This window comes from Epinephelus moara, chromosome 18 (genome assembly GCF_006386435.1).
Source record: "Epinephelus moara isolate mb chromosome 18, YSFRI_EMoa_1.0, whole genome shotgun sequence".
Classification (NCBI taxonomy): Eukaryota; Metazoa; Chordata; class Actinopteri; order Perciformes; family Serranidae; genus Epinephelus; species Epinephelus moara.
Window position 1 is genome coordinate 16833819 of NC_065523.1, and position 25421 is coordinate 16859239.

Consider the following 25421-nt stretch of genomic DNA (forward strand, 5'->3'; position numbering starts at 1 on the left):
AGTCATGGATCACTACAGGTGATTTTTACACCTTTGAATGTAAACATACCATTTTTACAAGATATGATAACCTTACTTTGCTCTAGTTTCAACTGCGTGCCTGACACAACAGTGCCCTGCTCCCTGTCATAAAGAGCATGCAGGAGTTGTTCGGCTCATATGACTGTCTGAGGCTTGACGAGGCTTATGTGTGTCTAATGGGCTTTTTTCCCCCCACAGATCTCACTGATGACACAATAGCACACACCACAGCCGGCTTGATACAGATGAGCTTTAATCAACAGCAGAATGAATTCTGATGGATGACTAAAGTGGAGAGTCACAGTCAGGTGGCACTGCCAGTCTTCCATCAAGGAATAAATCAGATTTTCGGGGGAATTGATGAGAACATTGACACACAATGGATGTTTGACTAGAGGCGTGAAATTATGCGTCTCTTCCATCTAACATCTTGCAAACGTGAGGAAATTAAGGAGAAATATTTCTCATTGATATGCAAGCAGCACTAGCACTCTCAGAGAGCAGAGAAGGCCATGACTTAAAAGGTTTTGGAAATGTACCTGTGGCTGTCATTCAGACCTGGAAAATATTTCCAGACACTTTTATACCATACTATCCGAGACCCCTTTTAAGAAGCTGGAAACATTAAAAAACAAACTCACGGAGCTAACATTAACTTAATTAGCAAGCAAGCTAATAAATTTGGTGCCATGCCATTGTTCTGACGGACCAAATTCCAAAGCCCTGTTAGGCTGAAAAATGTTCCATTGGGCCGAAAGGCCGTTTCTCCGACAGCCCACTATTCCCCAAAACAAACACCCACTGCTCTGAAGTCCCGGTTCTCTAAAAATACACACTCCCTGTCGGTGTTTTTACAGACCCTTTCGTTTCACAGTGGCATTTGAGCCCCTAGTCCCGGGTGTTTTTCCTGACCCGTTCCTGCTTTTCCAGCAAATATTGTGCCATCAAACATCTATGTTTTGAGCCAATAACATGATCTTTTTCTGAACATTACCAAGTAATTTTTGTGCCTAAACCTAACCACATATTCACCACAGCATTGTTGACAAAGGTAAGGTATCACATAAACATACAATGCAAACATTTTTTGGGGCGATTGTGTTGTTTAACAGCAGGGAGTGTGTATTTTCCAAGGACTTTGGTGCAATGGGCACTTGTTTTTGGGATAACAGGCTGTCAGGGAAATGGGCTGTTGGGCTGTTGGTCCAATGGGACATTTTTTAGACAAACGGGGAATCAGAATATTGGACTGTCTGAACAATGGGCAGTCCCCTTCAATTCTGCCACCAACAATGGTCATTTCAGCGTGCAAAATCAATGGTTGTTGGCTAGAAATTAGAAGCCTGCTTTTGCCTACCTTTGTCTGAAATCAAAGATCCACTGCTTCAAAAATTAAGAATTTTGTGGTAAGACTGCCACTGTTATTACTGTAAACTGCATTACTGTATGTGCCGTACTACTGTATGTGACTAAGGGGACCTAACAGTAGGCCTACAGAGAGTGGTGTGCACATCTTCATTCTTTTGAAGATGGTAAGACCCACTTTTTACTGCCAGAACTGTGACTAAAACTGTCTGAAAGCTTCTGTATCACAGCAAGTCAACGCTGCTGCACTGAGGACTGATCTAAACTAATTTTATGTTCAGCCGTCGGTGGGCTATTAAGTTAATACCTGCTTTCTCTGATGGGCTGCAATTTTCACAGCTGACAAGACGTGCCGTTCCAAATATTGCTGTTATTTTAGGAAGTTTGGCAGTAAATTCTACTGGTTCTTGTTTATTGTGTCATTCCTGGGCACCACCCTGGTATTTTCTTTTTATCTTGGTTGTCTCTGTATGCTCATCTGTCTCCAAAATACATTACAAATTTGTCACCTGATGGGTCAAATAGACTGACAAACACAAATGCATAGTGTGCACCCAGGATTTTTAGATAGATAGATAGATAGATAGATAGATAGATAGATAGATAGATAGATAGATAGATAGATAGATAGATAGACTCTTGAAATACATTATGATAAAATGTAGCCTATTTAATCTTCATATAATCATACAGGGTCTGTGGCCCTCTTATTTTGCATTGCTGAAAGCCGGGGCCCTGTAGGCGTGCATGGCCCCTCCACCTCATGTGGGCTGCAGAGATATACTTTACTTTACAGCCCAGGCAACATCAATTCCAACACATTTTCACAGTGGGGGCATCTTTTTCAATTTATTTCCAGTCAAGAGCTTCATCAATAAAGGATGCAGCAATTGACCTGATGCGACAAGCACACTAATGGCCCTACATACATGACAGCCATAACATACAGGCAGGGCAGGCAAACACATTGCCAGATCTACGCTGGCGATCACAACTCCTGTCAGTCTGAAATCAATACTTGAAGTGGGGGTGGAGATTGTGGAGGTTCTTGGCATGGGCCGGGCTGGAAGATGCTTATGACTGATAGCTGGCTGCCAGGTTCCTATATCACCTCTGCAGCGTTGACTCTGGGAAATGCGATCCTCCTTCCTCTCCTCCTCTATCTCCCTCTTGCCTGGCAGCGAGTCGGTACATGTGAGGGAGGGGCAGAGCAGGAGAGGGGGGAGGAGTAGCACATCTTCTTGCAAGGACAAACTCCAGCGTGGACAGGAAAGCGTTTAACAACATTAGCAAACAGTGCACGTGCATGTGTGTGGGGTTGAATGTATGCTTGTGCTTGTAGTCTGGAGTCGCCCTGGGATGTGCAGTTTGGCCTTCACCTGTGTTCCACTCCAGTGCTCCTAGCATCACCGTTTGATAAACTAGCCTTTAATCGGATTGCTGTGCAGTTATCTGCTAATCGAATGACGCCTGGCCAGCCTCAAGATTTAGCTGACCATCACGTCAACCCTCCCACTCTACCCCGATGTTCTTCTCCGCCTCCTTCCCACTTTTCTTCTTCTGCATCCAACTGTATAGCTGTCTACCTTGTAAACACCCCTCACTCCCTCCAGCTTTCACCTTGACCTCTGCAGACTCGTGCCAGTTTGCTCTCTATCTTCGGCACCACCTGGATTTTTCTCTCTCACCTCCACCCAAGTTGTTTGTTTTCCATTCCCTCATTTGTGGAACACGTAAATGCACCCCAACACCAAAACAATGTTGTTTATCTTTCTCTCTCGCTTTCCCTGTATCCTAAGCCAGACCTCCTCCTCTCATCCTTTCATGTCCTCTTTTTTCCTCCCTTCCCTCTGCTCTGTGATAGCAGGCAGCTCCATTGTGTGGGCCAGCAGTGGTGTTTTGAACCGACACAAACGCATTCACACACACACACACACACACACACACATTATGGGTCTACGGGTCTCTGGAGTCTGTAGTGTAAGTGGCAGGTGGGAGAGAGGCTGCACCACAGGGGCTAGTGTTGTCGCCAGCACCATGGATGCTTCTTCCACAGTAGAAACAATAACATACACACATACACACACAGTGTACCCTCCTCGTAGCCACAGGACATGTAAACAAACGAGGATATTCACACCTGTTTCCCACACTAAACACACACGCACATATGCAAGACCTGAGGGAGTTTTATCAATCTCAGCATGAGGTGAATACAGTGTGAATACTAATTACCTGGAGTGATGGAGAAGACTGACATGAATTCTCCTGTCTTCTCACATCCTGTGCTCCCTCCTGACCTGCAGTTACCCCTGTCACATGACCTCCCTCACCCACCTGCACACTTGTTCCTACTTCTCATGCCTAGTATTGACTTTTGCCTGTTTTTAACCACAAAATAAAAGAGAACTTATTAACTTTTCCGCCCGGTCTCTGGGTTGTGCGTTTGGGTGCAGACCTGAGCTGTTAGAGCTGTTTCCTGGAATACCTCCCACGTTTCTCAGAAACAGAACCTCAGTTGGTGACAGAAATCAGTTGTGATCTTTGCTCATCTGCGGTCACACCCATGAAAACACACACACTCTGAAACTGACAAATATAAATGTTATCAGATAAACATGAAGTGGAGCATCTATTCTCTCAACAATGAATTCTTTAAAAATGACAGATTTAGAGTGATGAGGATGCTCTATTTGCAATCAGCAGGCAGTCATGGCCTACTTTGCTGACTTTGTCCAGTTGTCTGCTTGTAATGTCCTCAATGAGTCACTCAAGATTCAAAGCTTTATTGTCATTTGGGGAATAAGTGCACTGCACTATTGAATTCTTAAGTTCCTGCTCTCTTTAATTGCTTAAAAAATACAAAAAAGAATTAAAAAAACACAAAACAAATGTATTAATAGTAAGCTATAAAGTGCAGTTACATTTGCATCTGTATGTGTACACAGTTTCAGCTGAGAAAAGGGTACTTCTGCTGATTTGATTTCTAATTGGTTGCGGATCACTCTGCATGTTGTGTAAACAATTAGGGTAAAGCGCGTGACTTAGATAAAACTGTGAAAACTAGAAGAGGAAAAAGAGAGAAGTGAAATTGGAACAGCAATACGATTCCTAAAAGCACAAACAGACACTCAACCACCTCTCGGTTTCTTCATCAGTGAGTCTTTCATATAAGACAGTAAGAAAAACAAAGAAGAAAACATAGAACTGCTACTGATGTCACAATTTTGGAATTTTGTTTTTAATTATTACATAATTGTAAAAAAGATTCAAACTCAACTAAAGCTGACTGACAGAAAATTAATCCACAATTGTTCTGATAATCCATTCATTGTTTAAAGTACATTTTTTCCATCAAAAAATGCCAAATACTGTCTGGGTACAGCTTTGCAAATGGGTACAATTTCTGTCTTTACTTGTCTTATATTAGAACAAATTAAACATATTTGCATTTTTGACAGCTGGTACAAAACAAGCAATGGACAACATTTTCCTGGAACTTCTGATGGGCAACAATTATGTGATCAAATGACAAAACTAACTGAATAAATTAGGGCTGCAAATAAGTAGTTAGTTGAAGCCCTAAACTCAACACAGATAATCTAGTAATGAATATTTTTAATAGATTAACTGATTAATCACTGATTCGTACATTAAATTGAGCTTGCACACACATACACAGGCATACACACACAAATACATTGACACACAATACCTGTGACTGACAATCTCAATCTGCTGGACACACACACACACACACACACACACACACAGTTTTGTTTTGCTTGACAAGCCAGTTATTACACTTCATTTCAAAATGGCACCTTACAACTGCCAAACAACACACACATTTGTGAGAGTCTCGAAGCAAACAGTGTCCGCCCAGTCCTCACACAAGCAGTATTTTCTGTTAGAAACAATTGGTTCAAAAAGCTGCCTTTGTCATTTCAAACCTCTTGTGGACGGGAGACAAGGCCTATACTCAGGTGAAATGACAGGAGGAGCACCCTCGTGGCTTCACTGAAGTATGCGCATGCAAAATGTATGGCTTTGCACCTTCGCTCTCTCCCTTCATCTGTGTCTCACCATCTCTCTCTGCATCCTCCTGCTTCGTGACTGGGCTGCTGGGAGAAGACTGCAGTCCTCGCAGTTCAGGATGACTGCCAACTGAAGGTGCTAATGGCCTATAGCTGTAGAACAGACAGTGCCCTCCCAGTTCTTCTATTTCTCCATCTCCATCCCTCTGCCTTTTCATACTTCTCTCACTGACTCTCTCTCCCCCTCCCTTTTCTTTTCTACCATTGGTGAGCAGTATTTAACAGAGAAGCCTGGCCATTAATCTGTATGTTATTCTCTCACTGCTGGTCCAGCACGGGACATTTAACATCCAACAAAGTGTTACATTTGCACAGAGCAGGCTTTCTGTTTCACTGTGTTTCCAGTCTTTATGCTAAGCTATGCTAACCAACAGACAGTAGCTTCATATTTAGTGTACAGACATGACTCACAGCAAGAGAGCAAATCAGCACATAAGCTAATGTTGAGGCCCAAACGCCAGCCTCTCCAACCAAGGGCCTCTTAAAGTTTGACATTCCTGAGGACACTACTAGTATGGACCAGGGTGACTGCCTCACTTAATTAGTGCAGACTTTCATATGTCTGTCTCCCACCCTGCAGAACTGCCCCCTGAGAAAGAATTTTATTGACTCGTGCAGTAAATGGATAAACGTTGGGCACCACTGATGTCATCTTCCGTGTTCTGTGGGCCTGAACTTTCTAACCAAAAACCATGCACCACTGGACTTACAGCGGATGTGTTACAGTTGTGGGATGTTACTGGGCCACTGCTTTGGGGTGGTGAGTTGGTCCCTGAATGCTGTAACATGTCCCTCGTTGATGTCATTACTATTCCCCCTCTGAACAAGGCCCTGGTGCCAGTAACTGTTTGTCCCTGGGGTGGTGCTGGCTCGCCTGCTGCAGGCTTTGAGGGGTATCTGGAATCAAATGTCTCAGGGACGACAGGACTGGTGGTAGCTCACACAGTCAATAGTGTGAAATACAGTGTAACAGCTCCAACAGCAACCACTGTCCTTTTATTTTCTGGACCAAAACTCCCACACATGCATTAGCCCCTAAAACAGTGGAAGTCCTCCAAAAAGACTTTTCTCTGCCCTATGACAACTCAAGAGAGTGAAGCTAATGCATCAAGCCAAGCTACAACTGCTCCCAACTTAGTAGCTACAGGTAAGCAAAAATGAGAGAAGACCAAAAAAATATTCATATAATTATCTCAAGTGCAACTCTACCGTTTCATACCATATATGTAGTAGGGGGTCCCTGCTTGGTCTCTCTTTCAGCTAAGGTGTCCTAGGCCTGAAAAATGTTGAAGACTCCTGCTCTAAAGGGAATAACCCTCTACATAATCTTTTTTTTTTTTTTTTTTTTACTGTTAATAGTGGTTAACATAGTGGTGAAGAGCGTCTTCTTGCAACAGAGAATTTGGATGTGTGGGAACATTAAATCCAGTTGAAAATCAATCTGTCAAAAAATTATTCTCTGCTTAAAAGATATGGCTGCATCAAATCTTTCAAAATAGTTATAAGCCCAAACAAACTATGCCAAGCATGGAGTTTATTATTGTCACTCAAAGCTTCCACTTAAGCAACACTATAACAGCTATAAATGTGTCAGCTGATGCTTTAAGACAGTTGTATCCTTTGTCAGGATCAATCCTGAGCTTTCAATTAGTTAGATTGAGATTCTCGTGTTTATTTTTGGCTCATGCTGTGTGCCACCCACATCTCTCAGCACCCAGCAACCCGCTGACAATCAGAGCTACACACTGACCTTAATTCTGCCTGATTTCCAAACTGACTTCCCCGTTGCATGAGTGTCTGACCTTTTCACACAATCATACAATCATGCACTCAAAATTAAACTTAGCCATGTGCGTACACCCACCCCTCCAACACCGTCTCACAGACAACCACACACATACAAGCACACAAATAAAAATCAGATTCCCGGTACAGTCTCTCCTCCTCCTCCTCCTCCTCCTCCTCCTCCATCTAAAAAGGGCCCATGACAACAAGTGCTCCTCTCACATGCATTGTCAAGGCTTTTGACAAATGGGTCACCCTGTGCTGAGAATTTGTACCCACTTACTCTGACTGACCTGCTCTGTTCAGGCTAATTGGAATCTGACATTATGCAATGACATTAATAAGGTGCCCACATAAAAAGCACGCCTTGGCACTGGGAACTTATTTCAGGGCCATGCTGGTTATTTGGTTTTTGCCCATTAGCTACAAATTGCATGCACTTTTCAGTTTTCAGATTCATTCGCCTGCAGGCATCCAGTAGTTTTCCTTCACTTCACTACAGCATGAATATCTAATATGAATAAATGGAAGCACGAGTGGTTTTCAAAACTCTTCCCTGATGATACATTCAAGTACTTAAGGAAAAAAATATCCTATATTTTAAGACTTCAAAGTGTCCTGCATCAAACAGCAGCTTTTTATTGTGTAAAGACCAACCAAACATCTGAATGTTTATTATTGATCTTACTGTGGACAACTTCCTGGAGCTCATGAATGATTTTTTTTCAAAGTTTCCAGGAATGTCGAATGCCAGAGAATTCCTTGAATGGACCTCCTAGAAGAGTTTTCGAACAGTTTATGCTCAAAACTACCTCGCAATGACAATCAAACTTTTACAAAAAGTGGACAGTCAACATTTTCCATGTGATGGATTCAAGTCTATGGACAAAAAATGCAATAATGGCTTTATGGAAGGTGGGAAATCCATTTGGGTTGGATGATTGGACAAATGTATTGCGTGTCAGTGATTGGCTGAGTGCATTGCCGGTTGCTTGTTTCGGGCGATTTTTTGGGAGATTGTGGTCTTTTTTTTGCTAATTTAATGGTTTGCGTCCATGTCAGTAAAGAAACTGTGAGGAAAAACAACGTATAGAGCCGGCATTTTTTCAAATCTAATTCAGCAAATTAAGGGTTTATATCAAACAAACCAGAATTGGAGATTTTTAAAACAGTGGCAAGACTAACCGAGATGGTTTTGGTGAGTTTTTATTTTGTTTTGTTTGAATGAAGTGTGTTTTATGGTGCATTAACAACACAGTTATGCTAGTTTTAGTTTAGTGAATGGAAGCAACTTCAATTCAGAAGGTGTTTATTAATTGTGTTATTTATTATATCTACTTGAATATGTCTGCAATTGCAGAGTTGTTGGTCTGACAGTGTCCAGTTGAAAAAAATCAACATATCCCCCAATCCATCTCGCAGTATGCTATCAAAAATGGTTGACTTTAAAGCCTTAGGGCTCAAAAATGGAAGATTTGGTTGTTTTTTGGGGGAGGAAAATGAGGGGGTGGAAGGTGAACCACAGGGATTCTACTGTTCTGAAAGGATCTGGGCTTTTCACCACTTGTTCACTGTTCTGTGCCTTTTATCGACCCTTTCCTGACTCATTTTTCCTTTTGCTGCGAAGGAAAAAAGGTGTTTGCTCCTCGCTGAGAGGCTCAGCTGGAGCTACAGCAGCCACAGAAGCAGAAATAAACATGAGATGGTGGAAATAATATTCACTCCAGTTTAGCATTGAGCTAGTGTTGGTTGTCCAACTGTGTTGCACTTATGCAAAGATGGTGCTTGGAGCAGCATTTGCAGGTTGTGGTTGGATCCTATTGTTCTTTTACTTTACTTTGATTTGTACCTTGCTTTAAATCTTGCATTTCCCTTTTCTTTTTTTAGTGAAGTGTTCCCACACTTTCCACACGCTTTTCATATTGCTCTTTAAAAGATTAAAATCTTATGAGGGATTAGCTTTGGGAACCTGGGTATTCTACAAACAAATGGATCTAAAAATGTTAATTTGAACCTTCTTTTTGCAATGCTGCTTCATTTTCATCAAGAAAACCAACATAAATGAACTCCCTCTCTGTCATCACAGCCTTCTACTTTTCTCCCTCTCTCAATTTCCCAGCTCCAGGGGAGAGCTTACTGCACAGTATCACATTTCACACAGTAAAGTCCAGATCTATCTCTCTCAAGACCCCTACACATGCAGGGCAAAGAACAACCATACAATCCTTCACTCTGAAGTCACAGCGAAGCCCATCCTGCTCTCCCTTCACACACTAACTGTATACTTTCAGAGAAAACATAAATATACAAAATGATATGCAGAACATTCAGGCTGACTGAGGCCGGGCAGACCAAAGGCCCAGAGCAGATGGAAAGCTGGGATCCCACGAGACCCCTGCACCTAAACCTCCAATCCCCAAACTCCTATCTTATATATGCTCAAGGATGACTGAGGGCTTCCTCTGTCAGTAACTACCACTGCACACATACTGCACAGTACTGCCAACATACATAGTACTGTACAGAAGAGATGAACACACACACTCACACACATAGAGCTTCATACTTGTAGAGGGTAAAAAAAAAAAAGTGTTTTAGTGAAGCCCTGGAGAAGAAACTGTAAATAATGTATTCAGTTTAAGCTGCAGAGAAACAAACTGACGCTGCAAAGGAAATGCTTGCAATGTGTGCGTGCGTGTGTGTGTGTGTATGTGTGTGTGCCTGTTTCGAGCATCAGTGGAATGTGTGAGTGACATGCCCGTGCTTGCACTGTAACCTGCAGACAGACACCCCGGGGCACCACACACTCAGGTCGCAGGCGGCATGAATGATGACACGAAAGGAACAAGAAGCAGCCAGTTTGACATCTTAAAAACAAACCAGGCAGATGGCTTCAGTAACATCTGTGCAAGATCTGGGGTGAACAGTAATTACTGATATTATGAGAAACAAGGTCTCCTGTGGAAGAGGAAAGTCCAGTGAGGGAGCTCTGAGGTACACTTGGTTCCATCTCATGTTCAGCTTGTGTAGGTGTTGCAGTTTAAGAATGGCTCATCAATAAAGGCACATGAGATTTCTTCTAATGTGTGGGCAGCCACCACAACTAGCGGTTAATTGTAAAAACATGGAACAAAACAGACAAAATGCATGAATGGAAGAGCATAACCTAAATTATCTTTTCATCTTTGACTTTTTCATTTCGAGGCGAATGTTGAGGTTGATTTCTAACAACCTAAAATGCCAAAAAAGGGTCAGTTATTGAATCAAACAAGACAGTTAAACTGCATGTCACATCCCCCACCAATCACACTCAGCTCCTGTGCTTAAAGCCCCAAAATGTCCTCATTTTGTGCCATCTGTACCAGGGCAAAGAGAAAAATGGCACCATCTGTGAATCCCTGGCAAGATTTGTGAACCAGTGGTTGTCACCGACCACAACAGTAAAAAGACATCAGAATACAACAAGCATCTCCACACACACCAACCCATATTGTTCATGGAACATGGTATTGAATACTGACACTGTTAGAGGTTCCTTTCACATTGGTGTCACCTTAGTGCTGCAGAAGAAATGAACTTGATCTCATTAGATTTTAGCAGGTGAAAGATTTCTATGAGCTGTTTTCAGTGTGATGCATAATGCATTGTGCAATTTGCATCAGGCTTTTGCAGTGCATCGAGCTCCATAAAGCGGTTTAGACCAAAGATTCGCGACTAGACGAGTTGAAGCTTGCAACTACTTGCAATGCGCTGGTCTGCAGCATTCAGAAAACAGGCCAGTTTACACCAATGCAACTAGACAAGACAATGTGTCATCTCCATAGCAATGACACTCTCTGTACTTCCGTTCTAACTTCCACTTTTCAGGCTTATTTTGTAGCTGAATTTGATTTGTAGGTTTTTACAATATGAATGAGGATATAATGATAGTGAGATACTTGCTACAATTGCATTTCTAGTTGTAATGAAAGGGCAAAACATGAATAAAATGACCCAAGCTTAAGGCAGACTGTATCCATAATAAATATGCCACAATAATTTAAATAACCAGCGCTGATTAATTAGTCAGTGAGTATGTGTGTGACATGAGCACATACAGCAAGAAACAGCAGTGACCCACGGTCTGACACCGACACATCATGTGGACAGAGACTGACGTATGTGTCAATAGCCACGGGGATTTAAATTGGATTCAGGTTTGGCGGGGAAAAAGCCGTCTATAGACTGACTTGGCCAGCAGACGTCACTACAAGTTGATTGGCTGTTGAAACAGGTGATGTGCCTTACGTTCTAAAACCAGCCACTGGTGACCTGACAAGCTGAGTTGCAGGTGACGTCATCATCCAGCTTGAGTCGAGCTGACATAGGCCAGTTCACACAGCTGCGTCTCACTGGGAATCTTTGATCTGAACCGTGATTAAGACTTAAGAGCCATTCTAGCAGCTCTGTAGGGCTTGGGAACATGCTCACAATGGCAGTGCTACAATGCTCATGGTTTACAGGTATAATGTATACCATGTTTAGCATCTTAGCTTTGTATGTCAGCATGCTTAGATTTTCTAATTATCACTGAACACAAAGTGAAGCTGAGTCTGACAGGAACTGTATTATTACCTTGTCTAAGGAGGTTATGTTTTCAATTTGGTTTGTTTGTTCCTTAGCAGGATTATGGAAAAACTACAGGCCCGATTTTTATGAAACTTTGCGAAAGGTTGTAGTTTGGGCCAAGGAAGAATCCATAGTATTTTGGAGAGAATCCAAATCAAGGAGCAGAGACACAATTTATTTTACCCTTCTGGTAATATTGCTAGATAGGGCCTTGGCGGAGGTCTCCGTTCTCTGAGTGACCTTCTAGTTTCTGCATGTATTTGGTCATAAAACTGAATGTTTGTGCTTGAGGAGAAGGCAGGGGATCACCAAGGTTATTAGGATTCATCCTGTGGGAACCATGAATGTAATATAAAGGACAGCAAAGGAGACCTATATCATTTACAGGTTTTTTTTTTCCTACAGCCACATTGACTTTAAAGGCACAGTTTCACCTGAGGTACAGAGGCTTCTTCTCTGTGCTGGTTATTGTTTGAGATTGTTTTGCTATAATGGACCTACACCTGCACTTGTATAGCGCCTTTCTAGTCTTCCGACCACTTTTTACACGATGAGTCACATTTGCCCATTCAAACACACATTCACACACTGGTGGCCCAGGCAAGGTGCCACCTGCTACTCAGTTTAACACACTCACACACCGATGGAACAGCCATCAGTTTGGTAAATTGCTCAGGGATGCTTTGACGGGGGTTGCTGGAGGAGCATGGGATTGATCGGCTCATCTTCTGATTGGTGGACGACCCACTTCTCCTCATGAGCCACAGCCACGCCAATATTTTATTTGAATTTTGGTACCAAATCCAAAACACTGAATGAAGTCGAAAGTAGCACAATGATTTAAGAAAACAAAACTTTGCTCTGTAGCTTTAAGAATCTGTTTTTTAATGAGCTACCAACATGTTACAGTCAGTACCAAAAAAATATTGAGGTTTGACACTCAGCCCTGTTGATAACGTGACTGAAAGCTGCAAACTGATCATAAGATAATCTCATTATGATGTCTGTCAACGACACCTTGAAAACACAGAGGCCTGCTCTGTCTTGTAAACCTCAAAAACAAAGATAAGAAGCACTTTGTGTTGTTCAGCTTTCAGAGTAGATGATTATAAGATCAAGCCCACGATTATAAAATCTATAAATAAGCTGAGGCCCGTGGTTAGTTGGGTCTTGACATGGTGCAAGGTTAGACAGAATGCAAGAGTGGAAGAACGCAATGACAAAAAAAAGCAAATATAGCAAAGCGGAGTAGACAGAACCCAGGATCCACACTGACAAGGGAGAAAAAAATCTAGAAACCAGACAACACAAGAAAGCCAGTGTTTTTTTTTTTCAGTAGCTCCACAAAAGAAGTTTCCACTCTAATCTATGGAAGTTCAAACCTCCAAACACAAGCTGTATTTGACCTGTGGTGAAACTGCAAAAAAAGGGCAGCAGAATGTGCTTTCAGTAAAACTAAAGATAACTTTGGCGAGTGATCAATATTTGTTGCCCACGATTAGGTCTGAAACACACTGATTATGACGAGCATATCTACATATATGTGTCGAAAAAGCTGCCAGACAGCTTGACTTGTATATGACTCAGACTACGTACAGACACAGTATACTGTAACACCCAATAATATCCATGACGTCCTAACATCTCACCCGCTCTGGAATGCCTTAATGCACATCCACCCACAAGGTCTTATGGTCATGTTGCATCACTTCCTTCCTCCTGCAGTTCTCTCGTCTTATCTTTAGTTATTTGTTTCCCCTCATCTTATTGTACTCTCTCAGGAAGCAGGTCTGAAGCATTTAGTTTTCTGTCACAATTAACTTTCAGTAAGGAATCTCCTGCTTCCTCCTAGCACTTTGCAAGAATGCTGCAACATTCACCATTAACATTCACTGCTGTCACTTTCGATATTGGAGTGACTGCGGCTGAAAATGACCACACACATGCACAAAGATACACATGTCCTAATTCATCCATCGCACCATTCATTCTACTAATTGTTCTCTCTCTGTTCTGATCTCATGCACAGAGATAACTGCACTAGCCCATCCTGGGTCGCAGGAGGAGGAGGAGGAGAAGGAACAGAAGAATGAAATGGTGCGGACGTGAAGACAGTGCACTCCCTCCGGCGGGCCAAACCTAACAAATTGACTGTCTGACTAAATAAAGCAAGGCCGATGAGGACTTGGCGCTGGTCTTACCTGTTACCATCCTTTTCTGCTCTTTTTAATTAAGTTGCACAATGAAAGAAACCCAAAGAAACAGAGCCAGCTCCATCTCCTGTGTTTCCTTCCCATCAGTGGGATAACCAGGGGAAAACATCGGATTCACACAGAAGTCTGTAATATAACCTGATGCAAAACTTGAAGCACAGGTGCTACACGTTGTGAACGAAAAAAATAGACAAGTGAGAATCGCACATAATTAAACATGACTCTCCTGAATATCCTTGAGTGTTACAATAGGATGCACTGAAACAATGCATTCTTGGGCTATTACACAGATTTTAAATTGTTTTCAAATGGCGATGTTAAAAAATGAATGTGCAACTTTTTATTTTGTTGAGCTGTTGCAAACAGTTTCATCATCCTTAGTCACACAGCACTCGTCTGAGTGCGCTGGTACATTCCCTTCCTGTCTTACTGCACATTAACAAGAGGAAAAAAATGTGATTGAGAGGATGTGCCACATGTTCTATGTACAGACTGTAAAAAAACATGTCAGAGCAAAGCCAGGTGGAGCATCTTTCTCAGACATATTGTCTCTTTCATCCATCTGAACCCCGCTCCTCTAGCCCAGATGAACCTGGCAAACATCCAGCTGATAAATCTGAATATTACTCATCCTTACTTATGTCCTTGAAAACACCTATCCTGGGAGACCCTTCTGGTATCATCTCCTGATCTGTCCTGCTTAGAGATTTTTTTCTGTCACGAGGTCAGACCACACGCACAATAAAGCGCCAGCATCCTGCCCCGGCTGTGGTCTCGTTGCTTTTGCACACGTCCCGCAAGCATCATCAAGATAAGGCATCACCTCAAACACACCCTGGTGGTGTCCAATCAAATCAACTGGCCTTGTTTGAAAGAGTTGTCTTTGTCTGGGGCCCAATTTGACACATGGGTAACTGAGGTTCCAGCTCAAGTCATTATCCTTTAAGGGAATAAAGGCAGAGGAAGGATTAAGAGGCAACTTTGGACGACTCCACCCCCGTGAAAAAAAGAGGCAGACGGCCAAAGGACAAGAGGAACTCTATTGGTCTGTGTCGTCTATGCTGTTAAGGGAGTGGAAAAGTCAAATATACCAAATCCTTGTCAGAGCTGTGATAGCTGTTAGCCTAGTCTAGTGTTTGCTAATTAGCATTAGTGATTTGAAACTGTAGCTACGGCTAAATAAAGAGAATGGCTGAATTAAGCGTTCTCAGCCCAAACATAAGCTGAAGAGGTGACACATTTCTCAATGACAGAGGTTTTCCAAATCTGACACACACTCCTGTTGTAGAATGTGTTTGAAACCAAGCTTCTCAGATATAGACACCCCATATCACTCTCCAATAGAAACTTAGATTGTGACTGATCTATTTAATTTTTCCCTTCTTTAAGACACCTTGTCTTTTCTCTGCTCTGATCTGGTAGTTAAACGACAGCAATGTAGCTTGAAGCGATAACACATTTTGGAGAGACAAGAGAAACTTGCCAGGTCTGTCAAATAACCCTGAAGTACAAAGACAAACAAAAAACATAAAACTAAAAAATATATAAATCACACCTCCATCTCGCTCTGCCGAGACATTACTCACTCCTGGTAATGTATTTGGAGCTCCTGAGTTCAGTGTTTCTCTGTGCGCGAGTGACCTTTATAAAACTTGCTCCCTGTTTGACGATAAACTGTGAACTCAGATACAAAGAGGCCTATTTGAGATGTTTGTATTTTGCAGATTGTTGCTTTGAGAGAAGCAGCCAAGACAGCAAGCAATGATTCAGCAGCCCCAGACGTCTGTAATCACCACTTCACATCTTCTGCTGCCGCCTTTCCAAAGCAGTGCAGATCTCTGTTTTCCAAAAATATCTAAGCGTTCAGTGCGGGGTGCTGCTGCAGGAGACATGGGAATCACATTAAAATCCTTAGAAGACACGTGGATTTTATTCCAACTTTCTGGATCTCTGACCATATTCCATTACTTTGAATGAAATTTTTGGAGGGAGCCCTTAATCTATATAAAGCCTATGACAAGAGCAGTGAAGCGTGGATAGACTTATTCCAATTCTCATCATCATCATCTCAGATGATCCCACTAAATGTAATCAGTGTTATAAGTTCAGGCTCGTACCGAGGTGTCCTAAGTCCTTGAGAGGATCAAACAAATCTCACATTAGCTAAACAATAGCCAGAAGCAGAGCCAGCCTGATGGTGGGATCCATCAGGGGGCAGAAATTTGTGTATTGGCAAGAATTTGGGGATTCGATATGTATCAGGACATAGGGGTATGATTCAATATACTGCAATGTATTGCGATACTGTAAGCAAGGTGAGATACTGCAATTTTTTTTAAATCATAGAACTACACAGAATTACACTGCTCAAAAAAATTCAGGGAACACTTGATCTTCATGGTATAACACCAACTTCAGGGATATCAATCTGTCCATTTAGGAAGCACAAGTGATTGTGAATTTATTTCACCTGCTTTGGTGCAAATGAAAGTGACAACAGGTGCAATGGAGAGGCAAAAGCAAGACAACCCCAAAAAGGGAATGGCTTTGCATATGGTGGCCACAGACAGCTGCTCTCTCCTTATCCTTCCTGACTGATTCTTCTCTAGTTTTGTGTTCTGCTAGTGTCCTTGTCACTACTGGTAGCATGAGGTGGTACCTGCAGCCCAGTCTGGTTGCACAGGTAATCCAGCTCCTCCAGGATGGCACATCCATATGTGTGGTCGCAAGAAGGATTGCTGTGTCTCCCAGCACAGTCTCAAGAGCATGGAGGAGGTACCAGGAGGTCGGCCGTTACACGTGGAGAGCTGGACAGGGCTGTTGATGGGCATCGACCCAGCAGCAGGACCAGTATCTGCTCCTTTGTGTGAGGAGGAACAGGAGGAGCACTGCCAGAGCCCTATAGAATGACTTTCATCAGGCTACCGGTGTGCATGTTTCTCACCAAACTGTCAGAAACAGACTCCATGAGGGTGGCTCATTCACTTCATTCACACTCACCTAATAAACTTAACAAGCGAACTATCCCAACATCTTGGAGGGCAGTGCTAAAAAACTTTTGCTTTTTTATGCAATCATAACAGTGGGATCTGCTTTTGTATTTATCACAGTCCCTGTAACACATTTATGATATGCTATGTTATGTTGGAGGAGGAGTCAAATGGCTGATAGATTACAACACCGAAGGATCTAGCAGTTGAGGGTCTAAAAACAACACAAAATGAACCACTAACACCAATTATTTATTTATTTTGAGTCAATACAGTATCACAAAACATAATATCACAATATTCAAGTGTACCTATAATTTCTTACATACCTAAGACAATGTACTCTTGTGTGACAGATCCCCCACAGCTATGCTCCTAAACAGGTTTTTAAGTAAACTTTTTAAAATGTCACTGAATTACTTGTATTTCCTTCACCAGGAGGCTTCTGGAAAATATATTACACGGTAGCTAAATGCAAAAGTAAAAAATCAATTACTACTGTGCACTGCTTCTGACTGCCAGTTGGTACTACTGACATTATAAGGCAATCCACATATACTAAGAATTTTGATAGTGATCAATGTGTTGCTGCTGCTTAAAAATAAATACAAAGAAGACATGCACTTGTGTTTGTTGATTGCATCAATTAAGATGTGAATGGCCATACAATCACACCTACCTTGAAACAAATGAAACACAAATATATCAGTACCTAGAGGCTGCAGTGGACGAATATTTCAGAACATCAGCAGTCACTTGGTGCAGCTACTGAGCAATATATCAAGCTGAGCTTTCCAGCAGACAAACTGACAAATATTGACAAACTAATTTCCAACCCAAGTGAGTTTAAACATTTTTGGGGATATTGAGAAAAAAACATCATCGTTTGGATACAAATAAGAATTTATGAGAGGTCTTTGGACACCCGAGGTGGACTTGGGGAGCCGGAGCAATGACAGTTATAATCTACATTTCAATGCAAACAACATGCTGCGCATAAGAAGCGGGCCCTCCCTTTATGTTTGCATAAGCCTATATGTCACTAAATAAACAAATGCCTGCAACAACAGCTCTATACTTGTTTTGCACATGAGCGACAACTGACAGTTGGTGTCAAATAACAGGCAAAGCCATAGTTGTTGGTGCCTCAACTAATTTCCGTGTTAATGTTACACTACAAATTTGGAGTACGGTGACCGATTCTTTTCACAGGAACTGCCCATTGGTTCGACAGCCCATTGGTTCGACATCCCATTGTTCCGACCATATTAAACTCATTGTTCCGAAGTCCGTTCCGAAATCATCATGATGCCCTGTGGTTAAGGTCTGGTTAGGTTTAGGCACAAAAACCACTTGGTTAGGGTCAGGAAAAGATCATGGTGTGGGTTAAAATGAAAAAGAAAGTGACAAACACATAAGCCGTGAGCCTGCTCCGCCTCAAGCCGGTCGCGGCGCACCATACGCCCGCCGCGAGCCATTCAGCACCGCGGACAGTTGGACTAATGGGATGTCGAACCAATGGGCTGTCAAACCAATGACATGGACCATCTTTTCACAGGAGCTGTTATTACTTGTAGAATCAGTGTCTTGATGTCAAAATGCACCTTCACATCAAAACAAATCCCTTGAAAATGAACCTTCAAGGTGACAGATATCTTGTCCGTCTCTGAAGCTGCTGCCTGCTCTTCTACGGGAGATCTGGTCTGCAGCAGCAGGAGTGAGGTGGAAGATATGCTGTGATTTGAGGCTATAGCTAATGTTAGTTCACATAAAAGTGAACCTGAAGCCACATCTTGCTGATACCGACACATATTTTATTTCATAAATTGTCAGACTCTCTTTTAAATAAGTCTGTCTTACTCTTGGTTGCTTTGAAGTGTAGGCACTTGTTGCCAATGCTGGTATAGTAACATTCTCTGCAGGATTCTTCGCCATTAAATCAGGTTTTCACAGAGGGGACATCTGCATTTGTAGAACAGCCAATAAGAACATCCCATAGCGCACTCGATTTTCTAAAGCCTGAAAACAGAGCCAAGAGGAGGTGCATAAGTCTAGTTTTTTCTCAGTCCCCTTGAATTACAATATGCTCAAGGTTTATTATGGGATTTTTGCTCAATGATGCCAAAATTAAACTGCCTACCCCAGCTTTAACTAAAGATACCGACTTTGGTTGGCTTAAATGGAAAAGAGTTAAATCTCTTTTTTATTTCTGGGGCTTTCACACCACTACACAGTAACCTATCGCCTCAAGTCATTCCAATGAGGAGAAGGTGACGGGGGGAAGTGGTTTCAAACACAGCAGTAGGGGTATGAAGCAGTTGATGCCTGTGTGAACATGCACAGGTTTTGTTTTGTTGTGCAGAGTTCACTGTATCGAACTTCTGGTGGTAGCTGCCTGGATTTCGGCTATTTAAATAGAAAGGGGTGGGAATCACAAAAAAGAAAGAAAACAGGATAGAGGCGCAAATAATGCTGGTGTCTAAAGACCAGTTGAACAAGATGGTGCTACCAACTTATAAGGACAACCAAAACAAATTTTAAGCTGGGATAGCATTTCCACAAACTTTCAGCTGACTGCTTAATTGTCCAAATATGTAAAAATCTTTGGTAATTTTAGTCTTGTTTAACTACAGTATACAGCAACAGGCTAGCTTGCACTTCTGCCAGTGGTGTTCACCAAAGCACCTGCCTGTTAGCCCAGCTGTGGACTGTAGCAGCAGCAGCAGCAGCAGCAGCAGCAGCAGCAGCCACTTTTAAAAAAGCTCTTGCAGGTAGGTGGTTGTCAGGGCAGTTGCTGCGTGGCAGTAACACAGCGGCTTTTTTATACTGATTGAAAATCGAAGTATCACCTCCTCCTCTAGGATGTCCTCTTTTTCACTCATTCAGAGAAGCTTTAGCTCTCGGTCGACAGGATTGACCTCTCCATAAGCCCATCATGCATGTCCCTTATTGAGCATCCCGATACACTCTTGAGTTGATGAGGGGCACACCGGGTCATATTGGCGCCCAAATCTATTATGTGAGGTCATGAACGAGAAGATGAATTGATATCCTGCCACTCACGGAGGCAGAGTGCGGAGGTGGATGGGAGAGAGGACCTTACGCAAGGCAGACTGATAACCGAGTCTGATCTTTATTGATCTTAATTCCGCACGGACATTAACGGTGTTACATCATTGATGTCTTTCTTTCTGTTTGGATTACTTTTAACCCAGCCATCAACTGTTTTTTTCTCTCTGAAAATAAATGTTTGACCTTTAATCTGCTGCTAAGGTTAAAGGCTCAACAAAATGCAGGGAAGAGGAGAGGGGAAAAGGTAATAATGAAGAAGAGAAAGATATGGCAAATGTTTTGGAGAGCTGCAGTTGTAATAAGATGCGATAGTGTCAGCCTCAAATTCTGCGTAAATTCATGCTCTTTCTCTAGTCGTGCTGGCTGTCAGTTCCCTCCACCCAGCAGCCAGGCTGGAGCCGGCCTTGCAGCTGTCCACAGTCCAGCATTACATAACGAGGCTGCATCACAAACCCCCCTCTAGACACTTTGCAGCCTCTCCACGATGACACTGTCACCCCGCTGAGGAAATGGCAAGAGGACAAAGTTGCATGCCCGCTTCAGGGACGGACGCACTAACTCTCTCTTCTAAGATTTGCTTGTCGAGGGCCAAGTTAATGAGGTAATGCAGTACGGTAATTGCTCATTTGCTTCCCTATTCCCATGGACCCATGGCCCCTTCACCTTTTAAACCTCCATTCAAACACACACACACACACACACACACACACACACACGCACACAGAGCAAAGTGTTGCTCAAGTGTGGTTGGCTATGCTGGAGCTATACATAAACCAAGTCTACGGAATGGCTGACCCAGTTTCCCGCCATGCTCTGCTCGAAGAGTGCGTATCATTTCGTGACTATAATGTGTAATGCCTCTTTCCAGAGGTGCTCGAGCAAATCAAACCCCACTTAGACACACCTGCTGAACGTGATACAGTGTCAAGTGGTACAAGACACATTTCAGGCAATGTGACAGGAGAGTTTCACCTTGAGTATCTGAAATGCTCAAACCTGTTCTACAAGGCCATGTGCATGAGCACATAAGACAGAGTGACTGCAATGATATTTGCTAACAAGTTATGGCTGAAGGACCTTTGTCAACTTGAAACTGTTCCTGAGAAGGAGAAGACATTGAACTGGTGATTTGTTTGAAAACTGTCTATTAAAATCATTTTAAATTCAATCAAAATAGCAGAAGTTTATAATAGTTTCATATCTGAAGAAGTGTTAGAAGGGTCTGAAGTGCAGCTGAAACATAAAAGAAGGGAATTCCTCAAGCTGTGCAAGTACATTTTCCCTATGTGACTATTGTCAGCTGATCAGTCTTTCACATATGAAGAAGAGCCTTGGAAATGTCAGCGCATTCAGAGAGAGTATAATGGATCACTACTGGGGTCATTAGAACAACTGTAGAGTGACAAGAGTCCAGCAACACTTGATGTTATTCAAGACAGTCAAACACAGACAGTATGTTAATTCTTCTGATTTCCAAATATATCACACGGACCATTTCATTCCAGTGCAGTGAGATCATGTCTCAGTTATAGAAACACATCGACACAGCCTCAGGTTCAGTTAATGGGTTTGTGCATCACCACTGATGAACTCATTTTTAGAGCTGTCCTTGGTTATTTTAGGAGACAATACATGAGAATTCGCTGTACTTCATCACACCATGCTACCGAAGCTCAGCAGGATCACTTTCTGACGGCGTGTGAACACGATACTCAGAGAATCAACCTTTGAAGATTTGTTATCAATCACATTTAGACAGCACAATCCCCTCCAGCTTTCCTGTCATGTTTTGCTCATGAGCTTCACATCCGTGGGCTGATTGTTGTGGAGGCAGAGGAGGGATGTAAGGTTTTCAAGACATGTAATATTTCAAATGTTTTTGTGTTTGCTGTAAACACCATGGAAGAACCTCAGGATAAAAACAGCAAAGAATTCTACCTTTATTTATATTCTATTACGTTGACAACACTCAACCAACATTGGCGTCTGTGTTAATACAAACATACATGCTGTTTGTGGGAGGGTACACTGTGTTTGCCCACATCCAAAGGGAATCCAGTGATGGGGGCTACAAACAGTTAGCCACTGTTTTGTGTCAGTTGCTCAATAAACTAGGTCTAATATGACAGAACGCAACTCTCCAGTGTGTCCCACCTACGCAATCCTTGTATCTCCACCAAGGACCCCACAATGCAGTCTGTCATGATAACAGATTGCACTCTGTGTTGTAAAAGCAATTCATTCTTGTGCATTAAATTCACAGCATGGGGTACCATTATTTAATTCATATGAGGAAACTTGCCACTTTGCCTATGTTCGTGTGTGGAGGACCAGTTCATTAACCTCCAGTAATGGGAGCACAAATTAGGGTTGGGCAACCACTAAAATTTTAACATCACACTGTCCATTACTGAAAGAGCTACAGCATATGGAGAGAGACATGGTCTACAAATTAAGTTTATAGTGGCAAAAGTTTCAAAGCACACCATATTCTGTGCACCTTCTGTTTAACCAAAACCTGCTATTACTTCAGCACTGTCAGGTGCAAAAATTACACCCAGCTGCATGGCAACTCAACTGAAAGCTTGATATACTGACTACTGAATGTTATACTTAAATCCAAGGGTGTAGCTTTTGTTTCAACATTAGGGGGGAACACATATAAAATGAGGGGTTTGGGGGTCCTCTGATAAAAAAAAGAGCATCAAACACTTAATTTCCTGCATTCTGGTGAATTTTCATGCACCAGTTTGTGCCTTTTCTACATCAATGTCTTTAATGTGGTCAAAATAATAGTCCTCTGCTTTTTTAATGTTTTTATTGGGAGAGACAAATGCACATCCACCCCCCACCCACAATTTTTTATTTTTAAAAAAAAAGGCTACACCTATACCTAAATCTAAACTTTGATTACTGCAGATGTAGCAACTAATTCCAGAGAACGCAGATTCTCAAACTCTTTTTGCTTAAGTTTGAATTGGCACTAAAGCTCACAACCTGCAGAGATTAGGTAATAATTAAATAAATATACAATTTTTTTCAGATAGCCAACTTCATGTCAGAGAGTTCATTTAATCAGATTGACATATAAATGCAGGGACATCCACATGTGAAGGATCCAAAATACAGGAGAGCCTAATCCGTTATTCTTAACTATTGTGTCATATTTGTGTTGTTGCAATAAGTGGGGACATAACGTCTGATTCAGGGTAATTCTGGGTAATTCCCTTATGCATGTGATTGTGCTAAACTTCTACAGTGAGTTGCTAAAATAAAAGCATCTTAATCCTCATGTTCCTGGGGTACCCAGTGGAACTCTAAGGACCCCTGGAAGTGTCTGGACCACACATTTATAAAGCCCTTTTCTTACGCTATAAAGTGGCAAAGCCACTTAGCAAATTCCCCTTGTGTCACCTTGACAATCGTTGACAAGGAGAATTAAGTGTTTCAATCTAGGCTACCAACCTTCATGATGCCGCAAGGTGTGTTTCCAGCTCCCTGACTTCTCTCGGTGGAATTATCACGGCTGCCACTCCCGATCCTTGGACTGCTGTGCTCCCTGTACCGTCCATTGGTGTAAACTCCTTCGGCGCCGTAGCCCTGGGCAGCAGCCGACACCTCCAAGTATGCCCGGGTACCGGTCAGAGTCACCGCCGCCGCATCGCCGGTGATTCCCGCTATATTGGTCGCGCCCTGGGCTGGCGGGGCGCCGATGGTAGGATCCAGAAAATGTCCCGACACAACATCTGAAGCGTGTACCCCTGCCATGATCCGCCGGTGTTACAGCAAAGCCCTCCCCTCCTCAATGTAAAAACAGCCCATTTTCTCAAAGCACGGTGGACTTGTTGACGTCCAGGGCGGCTCGCCTTCTTCTCCGGATCACCAGTGCTGGTCCATCATCGGGGCGCACGGTTGCGTGTGAAGCCGGGCAGCGGATGGTTAGACTGAAGCCGTCCTGGTCAAATAATGAGCAGACGGCGTACCCCACACGCGACCTCCTCCGAGAAGCTTTCTGGAGCCGTCTGCTGAAAAACACTTAAGAGAATGACTTATGCCGGGGGTTTTGCTGCTGCCGGTTATGTTTACGGCTTGCACTTTCGTCTCCTTGTCCTCAAAAATCTGTTTCGCTCACCACGTCCGCTTCTGTGGACTCTCCGCTGTGTGCATCGCCTCGCGTCCTGCTCACTTTTGCAGTGCTTGCAGACGGGAGAGAGCTTCCCCTCTCACATGCATCCGCGGGACAAATTCAAGACTGCGAGAGCGCAATCGCAATGAGCCCCAAAACGCATGCACACAGGAGCGCGTGCGTGTACAATTCAACCCGGCATCTCTCGCGCGCAATCACAGTGATTCTTCAGACGTGCGCGCGCACCATCTCCCCACTACTTACAGACGATATTGAATGTTTGTGCGTTCAAGGCCAAACATTGGATCCTTTGTTATTCACTTTAGACTCTGTAGTTCTATTAGGCTATAGAAAACAGCAACGTTATGTTTAATGTGAAGAACACCATACAGCTCTCAACTCCCCCACAAACTCACTCTCTACCAATAAGCAGGCTCTCCATAGGAGGGCGCTAGGGAAAAAATAATTTAAACTGGATTTTTAAAAGTATAAAATAAACATTTTATGAAAATCAGATTTTAAAATGATAATTTATATACATATATATATATATTTCTTCTCATTTTATTTTAGTAAAAATTTCTGAGCTGTACACATGAGGACCCATTTATTGAAATGATGCAGTATCCTCTTGGCAAAGAAAAAAAAAGAGAAAATGATCAGTGTTATATACAAGGAAATAGTAGTTTAAACCTGCAGCCACCTACAGCCAAGTAAATTACTGCTGCAATCATAGGTGTAGATTTCAGGGAGACGCACGGGACACGTCCCCCTCAATGTGCATTTGTCTCACCCAATAAAAATATGAAAGTAGCAAAGGACTTTCATTTTGACAAAAATTAAAGACATTTATCCCCTTACCATTCCTGTAAATTTCGCCTAAAATGCCATCACAAATTGATGCAGGTAAGGCACAACTTGTTGCATAAAAAATCACCAGAACAGGAATGAGAATCCCCAAACCCCCCATTTCAGCAGCAACTTCCTAAACTGAAAAATGAAGCCATAAGTGCCAATAACTGTAGTTCCTTGAATGGCCACTTGAGGCTGGCTCTAGACCTGAGTCAATTCCATCACTCCCCATGTTAAAAAGCCCAACTTTTACAGCAGAGATAAACATGTCCACAGTATGGTATAAAAAGTG

At 42.5% G+C, this 25421-nt stretch overlaps 1 protein-coding gene across 2 annotated transcripts in view; it reads right to left on the minus strand.

Moving 5' to 3' along the window:
• The window catches only part of plcl5 (phospholipase C like 5), an 80431-nt gene extending 56065 nt beyond the window's left edge, over positions 1 to 24366 (minus strand). For both annotated transcript variants that reach the window (XM_050069491.1, XM_050069492.1), the window contains exon 1: positions 23617 to 24366. In XM_050069491.1, coding sequence (XP_049925448.1) covers positions 23617 to 23919 — 303 coding nt within the window. In that variant the 5' untranslated portion in view covers positions 23920 to 24366. The remainder of the gene's footprint in view (positions 1 to 23616) is intronic.
• Between the last annotated feature and the right edge of the window lie 1055 nt (positions 24367 to 25421).